General features: G+C 37.7%; 1 protein-coding gene and 1 long non-coding RNA gene across 4 annotated transcripts in view; one reads left to right on the top strand and one right to left on the bottom strand.

Moving 5' to 3' along the window:
- The window catches only part of tafa1a (TAFA chemokine like family member 1a), a 63,177-nt gene extending 46,577 nt beyond the window's left edge, over positions 1 to 16,600 (bottom strand). For 2 of the 3 annotated variants that reach the window (XM_048178997.1, XM_048178999.1), the window contains exons 1-2: positions 16,065 to 16,600; positions 15,302 to 15,431 (exon numbers count right to left, since the gene is read on the bottom strand). In XM_048178997.1, coding sequence (XP_048034954.1) covers positions 15,302 to 15,431; positions 16,065 to 16,073 — 139 coding nt within the window. In that variant the 5' untranslated portion in view covers positions 16,074 to 16,600. The remainder of the gene's footprint in view (positions 1 to 15,301; positions 15,432 to 16,064) is intronic. The other variant, XM_048178998.1, reaches the window with a different exon arrangement.
- Positions 1 to 23,515, top strand: part of LOC125260571 — a 66,641-nt gene that overhangs the window by 30,582 nt on the left and 12,544 nt on the right. Inside the window, exon 2 of the long non-coding RNA XR_007183074.1 lies at positions 15,260 to 15,457. This is a non-coding gene — a long non-coding RNA (uncharacterized LOC125260571). The remainder of the gene's footprint in view (positions 1 to 15,259; positions 15,458 to 23,515) is intronic.

Genomic DNA, 23,515 nt, shown 5'->3' with positions numbered 1-23,515 from the left:
CACGGATGGGTTGTTTCCTTATACACAAATTATGCAGAAATTTTCCATGGCATGAAAGTTGAATTGTAAGCGAGACAGCACTACACTGTCCACCACAATTGAGTCTGTTTCTATGTCTATATTTGTTCTAATTCTGGAACTGTCAAGTTTTGTTTCACAGAAAGAATTCATTTAAAACTACAACAAAAAACATTAAGGGCAATGTTTGGCTATGCATCACCAGTGCAGTTTCTCTTTCTCCCTGCTGAATATCTGAACATCAGCCTGAACTCATCTGCAATATAGATTTCTCACTTGCACACTGGAAATTGTTTGTTTTGAAACTGATGGCACAAACAAGCCTATTAAACTTCTGCCGTTTGTGAGATATGAAATCAATTAGAGGAGATTAATGGATAGAGCAGATCAGTGTTTTACTGTGCTGTGAACACTTTGATTACCCCAGCAAATCCCCCCTGAAACCACAAATCATCAAACGGAGAACGCAGCTTCATATCATGATTATATTGTAGCCATGACAACATCGGTGATATGTCACTTTAAGTTCTACGCTTACTGCATCATGGGAGATCTGGAGAGCATTAACACATTCAACCAGAACGAGATGACAGAGATAAAGTCTGTAACGACACAACATACAGATATCAAGTAGAAATGCTCAGACTTCAGCTGAATTATGTCAATTCTTGGGTTTCTTCTTGACAGATTTAACATATATTGCCACATAAACTGTATTCACCCACTTGTTTTCATGTTTTATTGTTTCACGGCATTAAATCACAGTGGACTAAATTTGACTTTGTTGCAACTGATAAATAGAAAAATATTCTTTATAAGTCTCTTTAATATAACATTGAAAAAATATATTCAAATAATGTACAAATAAAATAAAAAACAATAATATTTTTCTTTTATATGCATCTAAATCATTTTTTATTTTATTGGTATTGGTTGATATTGGATATTTATTTGCTAAAACACTTAATATTACTGTTAAATGTATATTCAGCAAATCTCAAATTTTTTCACACTGTACATTATAATGTTGTGATGCCTAAATTCACTTATAGCACTTAAAATATTTAATTTTTAGTGTTTTATTTTTATAGAACTGACTCAAATCAGCAAGACACCTGCCATTTTAGAGAAGATTTGTTTTCCAGCAAGAAAATTACCCCAATCATAAAATGACAATGTCTTGGTCAGAGTCCAGATCTCAACCCAACTGAGAATTTATGAGTGGTCTGAATAAGGCTCACAATCTCCATGCAGCCTGACTTGAGTCTTGTGAAAAGAACAATAGGGGAAATTGCAATGGCCAGATGCAAATCCACATAGAATTAAGACTGGAAGTGCTGAAAGAGATGGATCTACTAAGTACTTGACTGGAAGGGGTTGAATTTCTTTTGCAGAAGATTATTTTTGACCAAATTGTAGAAATTCTCCCTTTAATAAGTAAGAATAACAATACTGTTTATCAGTGTCATAAAATACAAAATAAATCTTCTGTGGTGATTTGATACATTTATAGAAATGTTTACTTTGACAGATATTTTTTTCTATCAATCACTCTGTCTTAAAGGGGTCCTTAACTTTAGTTAGTGTGTAATGTTGCTGTTAGAGCATAAACAACATCTGCAAAGTTGTGACGCTTGAAGTTCAATGGAAAGGGAGATATTCGCTTTTTAAGGACTACAACAAATGGCTGGTAGGGACTACAATGACCTTCTTCCCGGGTTGGTGACATCACAAACCCTAAAGTTCAGTAGCCCCGCCCACTGATTCGAGCACAAAAAGTAGTAGTAGGTAAATAACAGATGTGACTAACACTGGATCGGGCAACTAAGCGATAAACATGCCTTTGAAGAGTGCAAATGTTGTGCAGTGCTCACAGTGCACATTGTGGAAAAACACAGTAGCTGCATTGGATTTGCAGAGAGCGTGAAATTAAAGGTGCCCTAGAATTAAATATTGAATTTATATTGGCATAGTTGAATAGCAAGAGTTCAGTACATGGAAAAGACATACACTGAGTTTCAAACTCCATTGTTTCCTCCTTCTTATATAAATCTCATTTGTTTAAAAGACCTCCGAAGAACAGGCGAATCTCAACATAACACCGACTGTTACGTAACAGTCGGGGTGTACGCCCCCAATATTTGCATATGCCAGCTCATGATCGAGGCATTACACAAGGGCAGAACGTCTGGATGTGCACAGCTGAATCATCAGACTAGGTAAGCAAGCAAGAACAACAGCGAAAAATGGCAGATGGAGCAATAATAACTGACATGATCCATGATATCATGATATTTTTAGTGATATTTGTGAATTGTCTTTCTAAATGTTTCGTTAGCATGTTGCTAATGTACTGTTAAATGTGGTTAAAGTTACCATCGTTTATTACTATATTCACGGAGACAAGAGCCATCGCTATTTTCATTTTTAAACACTTGCAGTCTGTATAATTCATAAACACAACTTCATTCTTTATAAATCTCTCCAACAGTGTGTAATGTTAGCTTTAGCCATGCAGCATAGCCTCAAACTCATTCAGAATCAAATGTAATACATCCAAATAAATACTATACTCACATGATCCGATCCATGCATGCAGCATGCATGACGAACATCTTGTAAAGATCCATTTTGAGGGTTATATTAGCTGTCTGAACTTTGTGTTTGCTGTTTAAGGCATGTGCGAGCTCCGGGGGCGGGGGGAGCACGAGATTTAAAGGGGCCGCAACCTATATATCGGTGCATAGTTAATGATGCCCCAAAATAGGCAGTTAAAAAAATGAATTAAAAAAAAATCTATGGGGTATTTTGAGCTGAAACTTCACAGACACATTCAGGGGACACCTTAGACTTATATTACATCTTTTAAAAAGAAGTTCTAGGACACCTTTAAAGAAACGATGCTGTGCCTTCTACATTGGGTCCAACAAGAATGGCGCAACACGCTTAAGTTAGTAAAAAAGTTTTTACTGTCACTATTGCTTTGTTACAGATCGTTTGGATTACGTGTACCCAAAATCACCTGTGGTTAGTGATTTCTGATATGTAATGATTCATGTACGCCTACAGTCAGATGTTTTTGTCTCAAAATCATTTATTGTCAGTAAATCAAACCAGTGACTAAATGGTCAACGTGTGGGCGTTTACACTGAACATCTGTGTTACACTAAATCAGAGGGCTAAAATCACGGTAGGATAAATGACTTTTATTTCTAATTTATGACCATTTTTGATGTAAAAATAACACGAACATAAGTGCACCCCAGGAAACATTATAAAATAATACAGTAATGCAGTTCATGACCCATTTAAGCACAAACAGCGTGTCAGTGTAAAATGATAAAACATGCACTTCAAAGGAGGTGATTATTTTTTATAGGTATTATTAAAATTGAGTATCGTATGAAGTGTCACTTGTAGTAAATATATAATATTTTTTGTAAGTTTAAAGACTTCATGAGAGAGTCAATAATGGGTAGCAGTTTTGTGTTTTAGGAGAAAAGAAAAATCTCTTAGCTCTCTTTGTTCAGGTATCTCAGCAGATGTCACATGTCTAATAAAACTCATAAGGTTGATGTAATAAAGTTGATATAGGACTTCCTCCATGCTGTGGCAAGGGAAGATTTTGGATGTAATATGTGGTTGTGTGTCTGGTGGCTTCAGGTATTGTGAGGTCAGACTGGCATTCATAGAACCGCTGTCTGGAGCAGAGAGAGAGAGAGATTGAGAGAGTGAGCGGAAGTGTGACAAAGAACAGATGGAGGACAGCCCAGGGGCTGAGGCTGTACGACTCTCCCATTGTTCCTACAGGGGAGCTGGCACTGTCAGGAAGATTGGATGGAAGCGGGAGAGATGGACGGAATGTCTCTGCTAAAATAATGTGCCTTTAGGAGCTGCATTATATAAGGCTATTAAACTGTCAGTGTGTGCTGGCGTACATGCGGGAAGATAACCTTTGTTTTGAAGCAGATGAAAAACACATTCCATGTTTGTTTTGATGTAGCTACATCCATGGCCTGCGTCTGTCGGTGCGTGTGGGGGGAATTATCACAGATGACTGTCTTCTCTCTTATGCCGCTGAGATATATTTAATACAAAGAAGGACACGCAGGATGCCGTGCCGCAGTCGAGCCCTGATTCTGTCAGAGGCACTTTGTGGGGAAGTCTTCGGGCGGCTTCGGCAGCCTAGAGCTGCAGATGGAGAACCGGCATCCGACGTCACCTCTGTTATTGAGCTTTGTTGTGCCCTCCTGGAAAAATATCCTCCAGAGAAACTCTAATGGCAGAGTAGAAATCAGATGTCGTTTTCATTCAAAGAGATCTGGACATGTCTTTTCCGTAGCCTGAGAAGGATTCGAAATATTGCCTGATCTCCCGCAATGAGTGCATCAAACTGTTGCCAAAGTTAAAATAGTGTGAGTAAGGGCTGGCCTATTTGTCTCTTCAATTATTTGCAAACGAGGAGCTCTATATGATACCTGGAGAGCGTGATCCGTTAGCATTCCCATTCATCTCAGTGGCAATTGCTGAACTGGCATAGGGCCAGGTCTGGAAATACGTGACCTGGAGGCTGCCATCTTCATGGGTGCTCGGTTCTGCTGCCAGGTTGTTTTGAGCCAATTAACTGAACTTAAATGGCATATGACTAATGACTGTAGAGCCGAGAGGAAAATGATGTCATGATCACACTGATTGGCTGATGGCAGCACAAGAGCGTACACAGTCCTATAGCCTTCATCCTGAGCAAAATTATATATGTTCATTTCAGTTTTAGGTGCCCCTTAAAAAGAATCAGGCTCTGGTGAAGCATCTATTGTAATATAATGAAATATTTACATTGCTTATAAAAAGGTTTATTGGACACTACAGCTCTAAATAGTTTTTGAACATCTGCAGATCTTCTTCATGCTTCTTTTTACTGAAAGAAACCTTGTTAATATTTATATTTATTCAATTGTCTGTTTTATGATCAAGTTTTTCATCTTGAAATGACAAAAACAAGACTCCTTAAAATCGATGTAGCTGCATCAGTTTTGTTATTTCCAATGTATTACCAGCGCTTTTCTTGCTATATATTTTACCAGCAAAACAAACCATAAAAGCAGATGTATGACCCAACCTGCATTCTCATGGTATGAAGATACTTATGGTGCGATAATTAATAATGCTTTACGCCATGTGCTCAGTCAAGCAGCAGTACTACGATATTTAATATTAATTTCATCAGAGATTTTAGTAGATATTTAACTGTGAGGATATCTGTACTGACAGAAGAAGCTGTTAACAATGCTGTCTTCTTTTTGAATTTTACATTTTGAATTTTGCATAAAAACAGTAAAAACAGTGCAGTCCTTTCAAGGACATTGACCTGATTGTCACTTCAAGCTTCAGCTTACTCTTTGATGAATGGAGATGTGGCGTGAGGTACATCTGATTCCTTATATATGACTATGCCTGGGTGTATGTTGATACATATAGGTGTGTGTCATGCATTTTCACATGTCCAGGAAGAGCCGCATTGATCAAGGAGCTAACAAGTAAAGTGAATCTGACAGACAATCTATATTTCCCAGAAACTCAGCAAGACTGATATGATATCTGCCCTCTAAAACCACATAGAGGAGCTCATAAGTCACAGTTGTGTTGCTGTTAAAGTAAAGAGATAGCAGAACCACAGTTATCAGATTAGCCTGCTGTTATTTTCAACATAATACAGTTAGCTGCCAGTCTACTATTAACACTTGCACTTTAAATCTCTGATCTACCCAGGTCGATTCCAGTGTGGTTGTTTTTATAATAGCCTACATGTCCTTGGACTTAGTGATGGTCTCCCAGGGGCCCGAGAAACTGTGTCTGTATTTGTTTGTAAGGAGTTTAAAGGGTTCGTTCAGGTCTCGGTTTGTTAAAGATGGGTTATTTTCTACATCTGGAGAGTTCAGTCTCATAACGCTAAAACATGGCAGCTATGCATGCATGACAAACACAATTTGTTTAGTTCTGTTGCAGCTGTCAGTGCTGAATAAAGACCTGGTCTCATGAATCACCCATCCTCATCTGTCTGTCTGAGCCGGAGAGCAAGAACAGCCGGCAGCACATCTGTGAGAAGTGCTACACGTTCCTCTTTCTGTCTGTCTCTCCGTCTGTCTTTAGCTCTGTGCTTTTCATTCCCCCTGTCCCTCACTTCCCATCTCTACATTTAAAATACATTTAATCATTGATTCGCATCTCAGCAGCAAGTAAATCAAGACCCTTGAACCCACAGAGCAGCTGATGTACAGACATCACATAGTCAAATTAAAACAGATGCAATTTCATGCACTATGGGCATAGTGTTTCAATAATGCATATAGCTAAAAAAAAAAAAAAATCAGATTCCTCGATGAATTTTTATAATTGTTAGATAGACATACAGTCATCTCTATTCAGCCTTTAAATGGTTTCATACAATTTCTTAAAGCAACAAGCCATAAGAAACTGTGCTTTATAGTAATTTTATTGGTAATAAGTCTATAGTATTCTGATTCTATGGAAGCTTGTTTCCACCACTGAATAAAAAAAATTAAAAAAGTAATTGCGACTTTTTATCTCACAATTCCTATTTTTTTCTTGCAATAGTGAGTTTACAATTCTGACTTTATAATTCGCAATTGCGACTTTATATAACTTAATTCTGATTTTATATGTCACGATTGTTTGTTTATATCTCGCAATTCTGAGAAAAAGTCAGAATTGTGAGATATAAACAAACAATTGCAAGTTATAAAGTCAGAATTGTGAGATATAAACTTCGCAATTCTGAGAAACAAACTTTTTTTCCCCTCAGAATTGGACTTTATAAGAAGTCAGAATTGCGAGTTTATATCTCGCAATTCCGAGAAAAAAGTCAGAATTGCAAGAAAAAAAAGGTCTGAGAAAAGAAGTCAGAATTGCGAGATGTAAACTGGCAATTGTGAGAAAAAAAAGTCAGAATTGTGAGATAAATGTCGCAATTACCTTTTTTTTTTTTTTGTGGCAAAAACAAGCTTCCATATGATTGATTGAAGTAATTTGTTAAATTTAGGTATTTGGCATGAAAGGTAATTATAAATGTCAAAAAAAAAAAGGAAAAGTTGATTTCTGCCCCTGCTAGTGGGGATCCACTGATAATGCTAGAAAGTACATTTATTGCAACATAATGTATATTCTGAAAATTTTCATTTTGAGATTACATTTAGCAGTGTTATTAAAATTTTTAGTGTTTTTAGTGTTTTTAAAGATGAATTTAAGTTAGAGTAAAATGATGGCAAAGATATTTACATTTTTTATGAAAATATAGGAAATAATCATGAACAATTAAATATTAAGCATTGTTAAAGGTGCCCAAGAATGCTTTTTCACAAGATGTAATATAAGTCTAAGGTGTCTCCTGAAAGTGTCTGTGAAGTTTCAGCTCAAAATACCCCATAGATTTTTTTTAATTAATTTTTTTAACTGCCTATTTTGGGGCATCATTAACAATGCACTGATTTACACTCGGCGCCGCCCCCTTAAATCACGTGCTCCCTGCCACACGAGCTGTCGACTATATTACAGCGCATTTACAAAGTTCACACAGCTAATATAACCCTCAAATGGATCTTTACAAGATGTTCGTCATGCATGCTGTATGCATGCTTCGAATTATGTGAGTAAAGTATTTATTTGGATGTTAAAGTTTTATTCTGAGTGAATTTGAGGCTGTGCTCCGTGGCTAACGGCTAATGCTACACTGTTGGAGAGATTTATAAAGAATGAAGTTGTGTTTATGAATTATACAGACTGCAAGTGTTTAAAAATGAAAATAGCGACGGCTCTTGTCTCCGTGAATACAGTAAGAAACGATTGTAACTTTAACCACATTTAACAGTACATTAGCAACATGCTAAGAAACATTTAGAAAGACATTTTACAAATATATAAAATTCATGTTATAATGGATCATGTTATTATTGCTCCATCTGCCATTTTTCGCTGTTGTTCTTGCTTACCTAGTCTGATGATTCGGCTGTGTGCAGCTCCAGATGTTAACTGGCTGCCCTTGTGTAATCCCTTTCATAATATTGGGAACATGGGCTGGCATTATGCAAATATTGGGGCGTACACCCCGACTGTTACGTAACAGTCGGTGTTATGTTGAGATTCGCCGTTCTTCGGAGGTCGTTTAAACAAATGAGATTTATATAAGAAGGAGGAAACAATGGGTTTGAGACTCACTGTATGTCTTTTCCATGTACTGAACTCTTGTTATTCAACTATGCCAAGGTAAATTCAATTTTTGAATCTAGGGCACCTTTAAAAATACAATATCAACCAATAGATTAAAACAACTCTCACATAGGCCAATAACCAGTACTGTATTAATGTAATGTATATCCTGATCCTATGATGTAATAATTTCCTCTAATGAATTTGCTTTATAAAAAAACATTTTAATTAAAAAAAAAATGTCCTTAATATTTGTATTGTTTGATAGCTGATTTTAAAATCCACATTTTAACCGATTTAGATTTTTTTTTTTTTTTTTTTTTTTTTTTTTTACAATATTGCATCTTCTCAAATCTTATTGCTTAAATTTAGTTCATTTTCTAACTATATAGACTGTGGCAGTTGCCAAGCGACATAGAATCTTGGCACATTACTATGAGCAGTTTACACTGCATAATAATCAATACTGCATAAATCAAACATATGCTCTTATAAACCTCTACCTTCCTTTGAAATTCAAATACAGATTTAAAATTCTCAACAAGAACAATAAAGCATCTTTGTAATGGATGCAACTCAATTAATCAGTTTCAGAACAACACTGTTTCCTACATAATCTCAGTTTCCTGCCTTGATCTTGGTCACTAGTCACAATGATGGTTTTTAGTGAAAGCAAAGGTGCCGCAACAATTCATGACCTGTCAACCCTGATACTCAGGACAATCCACCAGCCTCAAAGCACTCGATACTTAAACAAATATCTCTTTGTAATACAACACACATGCACACGCTCCCACCCGCCCCAAAGCCGCAATCTCACCCTGACTTGAAAAAGCATTTCAATTATAGGACACAGTTGTCATAACGTCATAAAATGTCCACATAATCACACAAGGTTTGAAAGCAGATGGTGTCAGTTTGGCTGGCCTTTAAACAGTTTTTCTTACGTGATTGACAGTTTGAGAGAATGTTTGCTGAGCTTGACATTTTTACAACATGCAAATGCACGCTGGAGCTACAGTCAGTGCTGGTTGTTTGTGTTTCTCTCTGAGAAGACCAATGATAAAAGGACATGGCTGTGAAGGTGTGGTTTTAGAAAACAGCAATATCTCAAATTCTTCCCTCTGTAAATGAATTACTGCAGAAAATATGACCATAAATTAAATCTGAGCAGAATGTGGGCTTTAATAACAATTATTCTATACTGCTTGTCATACTCAAGAAACATCTAAAAGCCTCAGTGTTGGTTATCTTTTGAGAGAACATATGGACACTTAAACGTAATCTCTGTCCATTCATTCCATCCAGCTATAAATGCGAATTTTATACAATGTCACCAAAGCTCATAAAAGCCCAATCTGTGCATTTTGTTTATCTGCTTTGATATTCAGATTTGGGGGTAATGGAATCCCTCGAGCGCTCAGTGGGCCATAATATAGAATGAACATGTGATTGTTAAGAAATACACTTGTGCTCTGATAAGACTCTCAGCTGGAGCTCAATTATTTAATCAGGACTAGCTTTACTAACATTGCTCTATTTACGCTCTGAATGGCATTGAAGCCAAATCGGTCAAATCTAAATAGTCAAAGCATTTATTGTCAACTGAGGCAAAACTCCACAGACGTTCTGCTTTGAATCAAGAATAGCATGTACCTCTATAATTGTTCTATAGTCTGTACAATAAAATCAATTCCAATTCAGGATTCAATCCCAGTAAAGTGCCTCTAGCAAGATTAGTTAAGGTAAGTGGTACGGTCTCAAATTGCTTTTTGCCCTCTCATTTGAAGGTGTGAGGTTACAAGAAGCTTTCGTGCTCTGTTTCAATTGAGGCTAACCTTAAAACTACCCCAGACTGTCGAGATATTAGATAAACAGGATTTTGTAATAGATTTACATGTCCGATATCCTCTTGACCTGATCTGTGAAAGTGAGGATGTGACTATTACTGTGATGGGCACTCTATTATTCGTTCCATATGAGCAAATATGGTTTGTTTGAGATAAAACTTCATTTGTACTCATGATTTTTTCATATTGGTTAGCAACATGAATACACTATTGTTCAGGATGCAGTGTAGAGCAGTGATTCTCAACTGGTCGTTTGCATGTCCTGATAAAAAACTAAAAAAGCAATGTCAAATTGAAATAAAAAATACAACTAACCAGATTATTGTGCATAGTTAGGATAGCACAATAACAGGCTTATGAACATTTAGGGATGAAAAAATGCTGCTTTTGTTGTTGTTGTTGTCAAAATCTTCTATAAAGCTGTGGTATTTTGGTGCAAATTATGCAATTACTTGACATGCCCTCCTCAAAAAGCATGAACAAAATTATGAAAATTAAAAAACATGACCCAGAATTCATTAAATACCAACCACAATGTTTCACGTGAGGTGAATTATTGGCTACCGTGAGATTGAAATTGATCAAAACAATCTTGGTACTATGTTGGGATGCCACTTGATAAATGTCCAAATCTGGGTCCTGCAGCAAGAAGCACTGTGCTTGCAATCCATCCTGTGTGTCTACTTTCCTGAGTCTAGTTATGAGAATTAAATTAAGCAAAGGATTTGCTTTACACCACTTAATAATACACTGCCTAACAAACCAGTAATTAAAACCTTCACCTGCAATTAATTTTGATTGTCCACCATGGTGGATTAACCAGTGTAAGTAAACAGCAGCAAATCGAACCTTCTGGATGCCAAGGCAAAGTAAAGGATATATTATTGCCCACTGAAGCTAAGCAGGGCTGAGCCTAGTTAGCACCTGGATGGTAGGCCTCCTGGGAAAACTAGGTTGCTGCTGGAAGAGGTGTTAGTGAGGCCAGCAGGGGGTGCTCACCCTGTGGTCTGTGTGGGTCCTAACGCCCCAATATAGTGATGGGGACACTATACTGTCAAAAAGCACCATCCTTCGGATGAGACGTTAAACCGAAGTCCTGACTCTCTGTGATCATTAAAAATCCCAGGATGTCTTTCGAACAAAGTAGGGGTGTAACCCCAGCATCCTGGCCAAATTTGCCCATTGGCCTCTGTCCATCATGGCCTCCTAATCATCCTCATATAAATACTGATTGGCTTCATCACTCTGTCTCCTCTCCACCAATAAGCTGGTGTGTGTGATGGGCGTTCTGACGCAATATGGCTGCCGTCGCATCATTCAGGTGGATGCTGCACATTGGTGGTGGTTGAGGAGATTCCCCCTTCCATATGTAAAGCGCTTCGAGTACCCAGAATTATATTATATTATATTATATTATATTATATTATATTATATTATAAAGTGTGATCAGGGTTGGATCTAGAAAGGGTGGCAAAAGGGTGGCATGAGGTCTATGAGGGGTGGCAACACCACAGTAAGCACCCATAGTTTTGTGTATTTATAGCCTGACATGCACATTTGTGTTCATCAATGTTGCATTACCACAAAGTAATCATCTATACTGTTTAAAAAGAAAAAATAAATAACAAAATGGCAATATCCAGGGCACCAATCAAGACACTGTATATCAAAAACATCAACAGATTCTAAATGAGTTTGTATCACTACTACATAAAAAAAACGTAGTTTTATTAACACCCCAGCAACTGCATAGCAGAGCAACCAGCAACCACCCAGAATAACCTAGCAATCACCTAGCAACACTTTAGCAAACATCAGTTCTGACCTAACTTCAAACTATTTTTCATTTTTTAAACTGGACTTTAAGTTTGCTTTAAGACAAGCCAGCATAAATTTGTTTTTCAAACTTTTCAATCTAGTTAATTAAGATTAGATTCTTAATTCTAATTACTCTGCTATTAGTGTTCCATGTTCAGGATCTTCCTATTGATTTCATTTTATTTTTTTGATGGATGGCAAAAAGGCCTATATCCATTATGATAGTGGAGCAGGTAGTAGAAAAATCCATTTGCTAAACAATATGGAATCCCAGACATATCCTATCCGAACAGGATAAGATTTCTCAGAGGAACTCTGATTTAGCTGAGAAGCAGTCTTTTTCTGATTCACAAACAAATGGAAAAACAGTGAATTTGTACATGAACTGGGAGCGTAGCTTGATGTGCACCTCTCCAAAAACGTGTGTTTTTGACTTCTGAGAACCGAGTCATTTTTAATAAAGCTGATTCCACTAACCGCGCTGCATGCGTATGCAACCCGCAAGCACAATTTATTGAAAGACGTGTTTTCTTGCCATTATTTTGCAAGTGGTGCTCACTGCAGAACCAAATGACATCCAGCCCCCCCTTTCTGGATGTCCTAGCTGGACTAGTTATGTTTAGGGATAGGGTTAAGGCTGATTTATACTTCTGCGTCGCGTACACGGTGTGTAGCACGCTAGCCCACGGCGTAGCCTGACGTGCACCTCTCCAAAAATGTACGCGGACCGCAAGCGCTGTGATTGGTCTGCTAGAACCCCTCCCTCAGGTCAAAAAAACTGGCGCGGAGTGAGCGGTAGAAGAGCGTGTGTTTTTTCATTCCTATGGATTTTAATTCCTCGCTCTGCTCTGTTTAAGGGGACACACGCGTCAAGCTGCAACAAAAGTCATTGCCTATTAGCCGCCATCACTGCTGAAGCTTTTCTGACGTATGACAAACTGCTGCTGCTTTTGTTTTTGCCTTGATACTCAACATGACTGTGGACACTGCCTACTAGCGGTCTGCATGTTCCACGTTGACGCGGACAAAGATGCAGAAATATAAATGAAAACCGACGCATACACTGTAAAACCCGATAAGTTCAGACTACTAAAAATTATTGTAGACACACATTATCTCAAACAATTTAAAGGTGCCGTAGAACGTCTTTTTAAAATATATAATATAAGTCTAAGGTGTCCCTTGAATGTGTCTGTGAAGTTTCAGCTCAAAATACCCCATAGATTTTTTTTTTATTAATTTTTTTTAACTGCCTATTTTGGGGCATCATTAAATATGCGCCGATTCAGGCTGCGCGGCTCCTTTAAATGCTCATGTTCCCCGCCCACGGAGCTCGCGCTTGCCTTAAACAGCATAAACAAAATTCACACAGCTAATATAACCCTCAAAATTGTTCTTTACAAAGTGTTCGTCATGCAACATGTCTAATCGCATAAGTACAGTATTTATTTGGATGTTTACATTTGATTCTGAATGAGTTTGATAGTGCTCCGTGGCTAAAGCTAACATTACACACTGTTGGAGAGATTTATAAAGAATGAAGTTGTGTTTATGAATTATACAGACTGCAAGTGTTTAAAAATGAAAATAACGACAGTCTTGTCTCCATGAATACAGTAAGAAACGATGGTAACTTTAACCACATTTAACAGTACATTAGCAACATGCTAACGAAACATTTAGAAAGACAATTTACAAATATCACTAAAAATATCATGTAATCATGGATCATGTCAGTTATTATTGCTCCATCTGCCATTTTTCGCTGTTGTCCTTGCTAACCTAGTCTGATGATTCAGCTGTGCAGATCCAGACGGTAATCCTGGCTGCCCTTATGTAATGCTTTGAACATGGGCTGGCATATGCAAATATTGGAGGCGTACACCCCGACTGTTACGTAACAGTCTGTGTTATGTTGAGATTTGCCTTTTCGTCGGAGGTCTTTTAAACAAATGAGATTTATATAAGAAGGAGGAAACAACAGTGTTTGAGACTCACTGTATGTCATTTCCATGTACTGAACTCTTGTTATTTAACTATGCCAAGATAAATTCAATTTTTAATTCTAGGGCACCTTTAAGCAACTCAAATCTTTTAAGTAAAGAATAATTATAAATAACAATTAAGTCAAACTGATTTTTTTTTATTTTAGTTTTATTTAATGTTTAAGTCCACTGTACTTAGAACTATTGTTTACCATACGTAATGTTTCTTATTTCTCAATTATTTTGGTGCAGTGGTTGTAAAACCCAATAAGTTCAGAATACTCAAAACATTTAAGTAAACAACTCAAAAAATATTTTATACTACAAAAATTCAGTAACTACAATTTAATTGAAATATTGAATAAACTAACACCTAATCTTTACGGTTAAGTGTTAGTTAACAACAGTGCACTAGCATGCGCTAATGTAACAATAAAAGAGACTATCACTATTTACCTGCATAAACTGTTAATTAACATGCAGTATTTATAGCCTTGATGTTTCACAGCTCATTCTCGACCTAACCACAGGCACTACTCTTTACCATGACGGTAACTCTACAAAACTTCAACATCACAGAACACTTTTACATACCAAAATAACAGAACATTAAACAATAACACATCTTCCCCTGTATTAATCTTGTGCAAAAACACTCAAAATAACACTCAATTTCAACATTTATTCCCCCTTACAGAGTGTGACGCAAAGCATGCTGAGAACTTCTGCAGCTCAGTTTAATGTTGAATGGATTTTTCTGATAACGTTGGTTACGTGGGTAACATCAGCATCGATGTGACATGGATGACGTCACTTTATATTGCTCAGTAAACTTAAAAATAATAATTTAAGTATAAGGGTTTACTCAAAAATGTTGAGCTACACAAAAATAAAACTAAACTCCTTGTTCAGTAAATGTAATTGTTTTAAGTTGCATCAAAGATTTAACAGACTTTAATTGCAGCGTACTCAATCTTTATAAGTTAGCAGTACTATCCGGGTTTACAGTGTAGCTTATGGCATAGGTTCGACGCAGAAGTATAAATCAGCCTTTAGGGTGTGGTTAAACCTTCTAGCTCCACCCATTCCAGAGAGGGGGAGCTGGATGTCAAGGTACGCTGTCTTTTTTATGTCATCACATCAAAGCACCGCTGCTGGTACAAGTAGTTCAAGAAATGCCACTTATATTTTTAATTTATACTGGGATATTTCTAGGGTGGCAGATGGGGTGGCAATAGTTTTTCATGGAGTAGATCTACCCCTGAGTGTGACTCATCTGAAGTAGTAAATAAAACTTAGTTTAATCATTTGTGGTGTAGCCCATCCAGAGAAATTCATACATGAATTTTCCCCCTGAAAATTCAGAGTGGACAATGAAGCAGGAGAAGGACAGAAGGAAGGACTCACCAAGGATCTGTATGTTGGTTCCAGGAGGTGCTAGGTGCTGCTGGATGGTCTCATAGAAAGTGGCCTCACACATCAGCAGGACTGTCACACTGACCCACACCCACACCAGCCACGACATCCCAACACTCCTCTGAAGATAGACAGAGAGAGCAGTCGGTCAGTAACGTCTTGCTTTCTTTCTCTCACTTCCTTTCACTCCTACCTAAGTGCTGTGAATACTGTGAGGTGCATTCAGACCTGACATTTCTAATTAAATCTGAAAATAAATAAATCATGAGCATGAGTAAGTCTGGCAGAACTTGAGGAAATCTTACAGCTCCAATCTTCATGTAGACTGACTTGCTTTCAGCCACTTAGTGTGTCTATTAGGCCACATTTAGAGATGAAAGTGCCACTCGGTTTCTTTTCCTCGCTACCTGACAGCCTGCCTCTAACCTCATGTCTCCAACTCTCTATTTATATTAATGAATAAGAGTTGTGAATAAGCAGTCATATTTTCTTCAGATATCCACATAGCATGCATTGAAATTGAATGTCATACTATAAAACTATATAAAATGTCTGGATTCAGTCTCACAGCATGCATCCTTATGTAGGCTATAATAATCACTGAATGCGAGACCAGCTCAAGTTATTCATGCTGATCTTTCAGTGCACTCTTTATTCACAGAGAAAAAACATTTTCCATGCATAAAGGTAAAAACATGTTATATTAGTTTTTTAACCATATAAAATAAATAAAAAAAATCTTATTTTACTGTACCTGTATCATTCAGGGACAGCCGTAGGTGAACTCAATACTTTGTCCTCAATCCATCCATTGTGAGGTGTCTAGATATTCCCGGGTCCAGGTATTGTTGTCTTGTAGAAACTCTCAGTACTTCTCACTTTGAAGCCTGAAGCTGAAATCAGGGACACTATAGGACAAACAAAGAGCGAAAGAGAGAGAGCGCTATGATCTAAAGCACGGCAAACCCGCACTAACACTAGAATCGCCTCTTCACTCCCCTGAGCCACAGAGATGATTTTCCGCTTCACATTTAAACACAACTGAAGGGCGGTACTCTCTCTCTTCCTCCCTCCCTCTTTCTTGCTCTCTCTCTCTCTCTCTCTCGCATCACTCTCCCATTTCATCTCTTTCTCTCTCACACACTTTCTCTCTGTCTCTTTCTCTTAGTCCCTCGCTCAATCTTTCTCGTTCTCCCTCCTTTGCACGTAATAATTTTTCCCGATACGCGAGAGCTCCTAGCTTCAAGCTATATGTGATCTCTCATCTAAAACCTGCCTTGATCTAACAGTCGCTGGAAACTAGGAAATGATGCCGGGCATTTGTATCTTAATATAACGTTCCAATGGGTGATGCTGAACTGACATTTATTTTAAAAAAAGAAACTTTTTTTAGAGCAACATAAAACCCCCTTGAGTAGCTGAGGGTTCAATATTTTTTGCTCAACACGCTAGCAGATTGTGGTTGTGATCTCAGTAGCTTGCTGGTTTTTTAAGCCCCTTCAATCCTCAGCTTGTAATTGAGCCCCAGACCTTGACAGACCTGGAGTCACTTGCTTGTCACCGACAAATTGCTTAAGCTACACTGTTTTGCACAACAAAAACTCTTACTGTTTTTTTTAAAATAAACTAGGCTGCAGACAATAGACTTGTGAGACAATCAGAAGGTGCTAAAAACAATCAATTAGTTGTTTATAAAGGAATAAAATGCAAACATTTGTGCAAAAATAAAGTCTCATTGTCAATAATTTTCAAAATCAGTTGAACTTGAGATTAAAAAAGGAGTTGTTTTGGATGTGGCCTGATTTATTATCTTTAATTATCGTAAATATATTCAAACCTAATTCCAAAAAAGTTGAGACACTGTACAAATTGTGAATAAAAACAGAATGCAATGATGTGGAAGTTTCAAATTTCAATATTTTATTCAGAATACAACATAGATGACATATCAAATGTTTAAACTGAGAAAATGTATAATTTTAATTGAAAAATAAGTTGATTTTAAATTTCATGGCATCAACACATCTCAAAAAAGTTGGGACAAGGCCATGTTTACCACTGTGCAAGTGGTCTGCAAACGTCTGGGAACTGAGGAGACAAGTTGCTCAAGTTTAGGAATAGGAATGTTGTCCCATTCTTGTCTAATACAGGCTTCTAGTTGCTCAACTGATTTAGGTCTTCTTTGTCGCATCTTCCTCTTTATGATGCACCAAATGTTTTCTATGGGAGAAAGATCTGGACTGCAGGCTGGCCATTTCAGTACCCGGAGACGACGTCTGGATGGGAGCATATGTTGTTCTAGAACTTGGATATACCTTTCAGCATTGATGGTGCCTTTCCAGATGTGTAAGCTGCCCATGCCACACGCACTCATGCAACCCCATACCATCAGAGATGCAGGCTTCTGAACTGAGCGCTGATAACAAATTGGGATGTCCATGTCCTCTTTAGTCCAGATGACATGGCATCCCAGTTTTCCAAAAAGAACTTCAAATTTTGATTTGTCTGACCACAGAACAGTTTTCCACTTTGCCACAGTCCATTTTAAATGAGCCTTGGCCCAGAGAAAACGCCTGCGCTTCTGGATCATGTTTAGATATGGCTTCTTTTTTGACCTATGGAGTTTTAGCCGGCAACGGCAAATGGCACGGGGGATTGTGTTCACCGACAATGTTTTCTAGAAGTATTCCTGAGCCCATGTTGTGATTTCCATTACAGTAGCATTCCTGTATGTGATGCAGTGCCGTCTAAGGGCCCGAAGATCACGGGCATCCAGTATGGTTTTCCGGCCTGGACCCTTACGCACAGAGATTGTTCCGGATTCTCTGAATCTTTGGATGATATTATGCACTGTAGATGATGATAACTTCAAACTCTTTGCAAAAAATCCTTCTGATATTGCTCCACTATTTTTCGCCGCAGCATTGGGGGAATTGGTGATCCTCTGCCCATCTTGACTTCTGAGAGACACTGTCACTCTGAGAGGCTCTTTTTGTACCCAATCATGTTGCCAATTGACCTAATAAGTTGCAAATTGGTCCTCCCAGCTGTTCCATATATGTACATTTAACTTTTCCGGCCTCTTATTGCTACCTGTCCCAACTTTTTTGGAATGTGTAGCTCTCATGAAATCCAAAATGAGCCAATATTTGGCATGACATTTCAAAATGTCTCACTTTCAACATTTGATATGTTATCTATATTCTATTGTGAATAAAATATTGTGAGATTTGTAAATTATTGCATTCCTTTTTTATTCACAATTTGTACAGTGTCCCAACTTTTTTGGAATTGGGTTTGTATGAAGCATGCACAAAATTTAATGGTATTTGTCTTGTAACAGCACATGAAAATGCTTGTGTACAGTATTATACATGGTAAATGGAAATTGTTTGGTTCTAATTGGTTATAATTTCAAAAAGCAGTAAAACTACAAGAATTTTTTAGTTTTTTTAATTCATTTTTTTATGCATTTATTATGTAATTATATTTACTTTTATCATTACATATATTACATATAAATACACACACACACACACACACACACACACACACACATATATATATAATGCCAATAAAATGTACTACAAACTACAAATCAACAAATTACATCCAAATAATATGTTTTATCAACTACAGATTTTATAAGCTCCAAGATGCTTTAAAAAGAGAACTTACTTTATACCTCAAGCTTTACCACCTTGGGTTGCCTGTAACGGGATTTGATGCTCCTTTATCAGTTTGTAAAGCAGACCTTCAGACCATGGTTATGTGTTGTGAAATTGCTAGAAACCATCACTACCTTGGAGAGATCCCACTCAGCCTGCCTACTAACTCCCTTCCTGGCCGGCTCGCTTCCACCTGCTAGCTGCTGTGAACCTGATATCCCTCCCACTAAAGACTAGTCACTGCAGTCATGCTCACACGAGGCTGCTGCTTCTGTATAACAGGTATCTACAAAAAGACAGTGCTTCACTGAGTGGAGTTTGTCTACTTAAGAGCAACAGCTCTATACACCCTCTCACTTCAGGGAGTAGATCTGCCAAACCAGGACCCCTGAAGCTGTCTGAACTGAGACCTTCAGCCACTCTCTGCCAGCTGGGGTTTTCTTTTAAAGCTGAGTTTGGATTTTGGACGATCTAGAAAGTACAAGCACATTTTGTACTGTACTGTTAAATCTTAATGTTACTCACTCTCTTTTAAGCCCATGTGTAACTACCAAACCAGACAGAATTGTGAAGTGGGTTTTAGAGCTGTCTCTTAAATAGTTTGGGTGCTTAACACCAAGTAATGCTTCTGTCAGAATCTGAATATAAATGTTCTTTGGTCCTGTTCCATTCATTCTTCCCCGGAACATTTAATTATTTAAAACAGCTCTTGCTCACTGAAAATTTAAACCAAGAGCCATGCTTGTGTACAGAATTTGCCTATGATGGCAAAACTTGCACAAGGCTTTTTTGTTTTGTCCAGTTCATTTAGCCAATATCACTGTATTCCCATACACTGTAAAATCTGTCAAAATCTGTGAAAATTACCACACGCCAGCTGTGGTCAGTGTTGGGGGTAATGCATAACTTTAGTAACGTAATCAGATTACTTTTTTCAAGTAACTGGTAATGCATTACTTTTTCAATTTACAACAAAATATCTGTTACTTTTTCAGATAAGTAATGCAAGTAACTTTTTCACACACTTTTGACAGCTCTCCTGTCCTCATGTTGAGAGAAATAAAGTGCAGAGGTGTTGTGCGCGCTGTGTGAACATGATGGTTATTGTAGTTCTAGACTAAACGTGAACATGCATTTACTCATCTCACATGCACGAAAACATTCAGTATTCCTCAAAATGAATAAAAACTGTGAAAAAACAATCTCAGAATTGTATGCAAACCTGTAGTAATTAACTATATTAAATTACACAAATATACTTTATGTATTTAATCTCACTTTATTAACCAATGTCTTTGCTGCTGACCTTCAATGAACTAATTTAAACGTACTAAGCAAAAATGACTTCAGATTAGATTTAGAAATAAGAGTGTTGAACTCCTCTTGTACCCTATTCTTCTTTAATCCAGAATGGCAGCACAGCTGAAAGGTTTGCTTGAGCTGCGCCCTCTACTGTACAGGTGTAAATATGTATTTCTTTCAGCCTGAGGCTTATTCAATTCACTTTTAGTGTGAACGGGCCTTAACATTTGCCAAAAAGATAACTTTTTTTGTTTTTATTAAAAAACAAACAAGCATGCCCAGCCTAGATGAGAAAAAGAAACACAAAAGTAATGTAACACATAACATATTTTCACCGTATAGAGTAAGGAAAATACCGTAAACCAATTAACAGGTTTTTACCATAGCTTTTTTTTATAGTCTTTTACCTTTAAAATTATCTCTTTTTCATGATTTACACTTTTTTTTTTTTATTGCTTACACACTAAACACCATTTTTAGAACAGTTAAAGTAATTCTGAATGAAGTGTTTGCTTTTGCAAGAGATGCATGATGTTTTGCATGCTGTGTGTGTTTTGTGGTTTTGTGTGTAGAGTGTAAAGAAAAGAAGCCGTAGTAATGGAGCCATATAGAAATTGTGTAAGTAATTAAAGAAAACTATATAACCCAAAGAAATAACATATGTGTGTGTGTATATATATATATATATATATATATATATATATATATATATATATATATATATATATATATATATATATATATATATATATATATATATATATATATGGTTACACTTTATTTTACAGTGCTGTCAGAGAGCAGCACTTCAGTTAAAGGAATAGTTCACCTAAAAATGAAAATTTGATGTTTATCTGCTCACCCCCAGCGCATCCAAGATGTAGGTGACTTTGTTTCTTCAGTAGAACAAAAATCATGATTTTTAACTCCAACCGTCGCTGTCTGTCAGTGGTATAATGCAAGTCAGTGGGAACTTGGACTATAAGAGTCAAAAAAAGCATGACGACACATTGATGTCCTAAAACACGAAATGATCGGTTTGTGCGAGAAACCGAACAGTATTTATACCATTTTTTACCTCTAAAACACCACTATGTCCATCTGCGTTCAGCACTCGTTTAGTGAGGTCTGATCGCGCTCTGACAACGGCAGTGATGTCTTGCGCATATACTTCAATGAGTGCTAGACATCACTGCCGCTGTCAGAGCGCGATCAGACCTCACTAAGCGAGTGCTGAACGGAGTTGGACATAGTGGTGCATTAGAGGTAAAAAATGATATAAATACTGTTCGGTTTCTCGCACAAACCGATCGTTTCGTGTTTTAGGACATCAATGTGTCGTCACGAGCCGCAGGGTTTAATTTGGATTTGTCTGTCGTGTTTTATTTATTCTTATAGTCCAAGTTCCCGCTGACTTGCATTATACCACTGACAGACGGCGACGGTTGGAGTTAAAAATCATCATTTGTGTTCTACTGAAGAAACAAAGTCACCTACATCTTGGATGCGCTGGGGGTAAGCAGATAAACATCAAATTTTCATTTTTGGGTGAACTATCCCTTTAAGATAAACCTGGTGAGATAATACAGTATCAGCATCTCTCCTGATTCCCTTGTTACCCTCAATCTATGGGAGGTGTGTTTAGAGAGAAAAAGCACCAGGATATTGCCAAGGGAATACAGAATCAAGATGTTATTCTTCGGGTAACACTGAAATAAAGACATTTCAGCAAAACCAGGGGACCATGTAAGACAAATCCCAGAAGCAGAGTTCTGAGGAAACTAGAGAACTAGTGGTGTTTGAGAGAGATAGAGAGAGAAAGCAGAAATGTGCTATAGCGCTGATAAAGAAGGCTTTTCATAATGAGCGCCTTGAAACTTTTAAATATTTACACCTTTTGGGGTGTGATTGATGTGGATTTTAACAAAAGGGAAATCAAAGGAAATGCGTATGTCAATACCTCCGCCGCCAGTGGGAGAATTGAACGTCAGTCGTATGAGAATATTTCTGTATGGAATGGAATTAGATTGAAACTCATTATCTCATGAGCACAAATCTCTCTCCTCTGATTCTTTCTAATGGCTGACAGTTACATTTCACAGTGAGCGTGCCAGATACACTATCTCACTTCTAATACAGTCTGTCTCTCAGCCGGTTCTCCCATCAGTGACTTCTCCTACCTGCCCTGAAGAGATTACTAATGACAGCAGAAAAAAAAACTTGCGCCTCTCTTTCCTCCAAACGTCCTTGCTTTGCATATGCTCAATTAGAGAGTATATTTTTTAATGGCGTGCCAGGGATTTGCATTGTATCTCGTCATCCTCGTCAACGTCATCCATCTGAATCTGGTCCTCTCAATGGATTCGCATTTTTATATTCATTAGGGAAAGTCGGGGGACGACAGGTGAATTTAAATGGAAAGAGTTTCTGATACGACAGTCACCAAAGCCAGCCGGGTGTGATGAAAAGTCTGATTAAACATCTCATATCTGCACGTCATGTCTGACTGAGCGTGTTTAGGTCAAGAGGGCATGGTTAAATAATTTAACACGTTTTAATATCTTGTCTGAGAAAAACGTGGCTTGCAGGTTTTCAGCACCATCTATTAAGCCCTGTCTGCTGAACTCGGTGACAAATGATAAATTGTCATTTATCCTCAAGTCGCTCTGGTTTATTCTATACTTTCTGCGGCATAAGAATGCAGTGTTCATGAACTCGAGACCTCTGTCAAAGAGCATTATGAACAACATAAAGCAGCCCTACCACGTGACGTGTGAGAAAAGAATCCTGTGGTACAGTGTGCAGGTGTTGTCGGCAGTAAGTGAGTTAACCGGATATGTGTGGGCACCGAGGAGCTGAAGGTGAGCTGAAAAGCATGATGTTCTTTTTTATGAGCTCCAGGCATCTGGCACCTGCTCTGATCTCTCAATGGAGGGATGGATACCCTGTGGGCCTCACACACACGCTTGCACACGCGCATCTTTCCACATAGCACATCTCACTGACAAGTGGTGTCTGAGCAAGGATGAGAGGGACTTGATGTAAGGAGTGAAGAAGATGGAAGGAGCTGGTGGGGGGGGAAGACTTGAGGAGTAGTGATAAGCCAAGGGCAAATATGTGATGGATGATGGATGGGATGAGTTTTTGGAGTGATTGTCAATGGCCATTTTAGCCAGTACTGACTATAGATAATCCTCAGCACCATGGACAGCAAGTGCCTCCCACAGTCTGTTCA

This window comes from Megalobrama amblycephala, linkage group LG24 (genome assembly GCF_018812025.1).
Source record: "Megalobrama amblycephala isolate DHTTF-2021 linkage group LG24, ASM1881202v1, whole genome shotgun sequence".
In the NCBI taxonomy this organism is placed as follows: Eukaryota; Metazoa; Chordata; class Actinopteri; order Cypriniformes; family Xenocyprididae; genus Megalobrama; species Megalobrama amblycephala.
The sequence above is the reverse complement of the archived record's forward strand: the minus strand, read 5'-3'. Positions and strand labels throughout refer to the sequence as shown.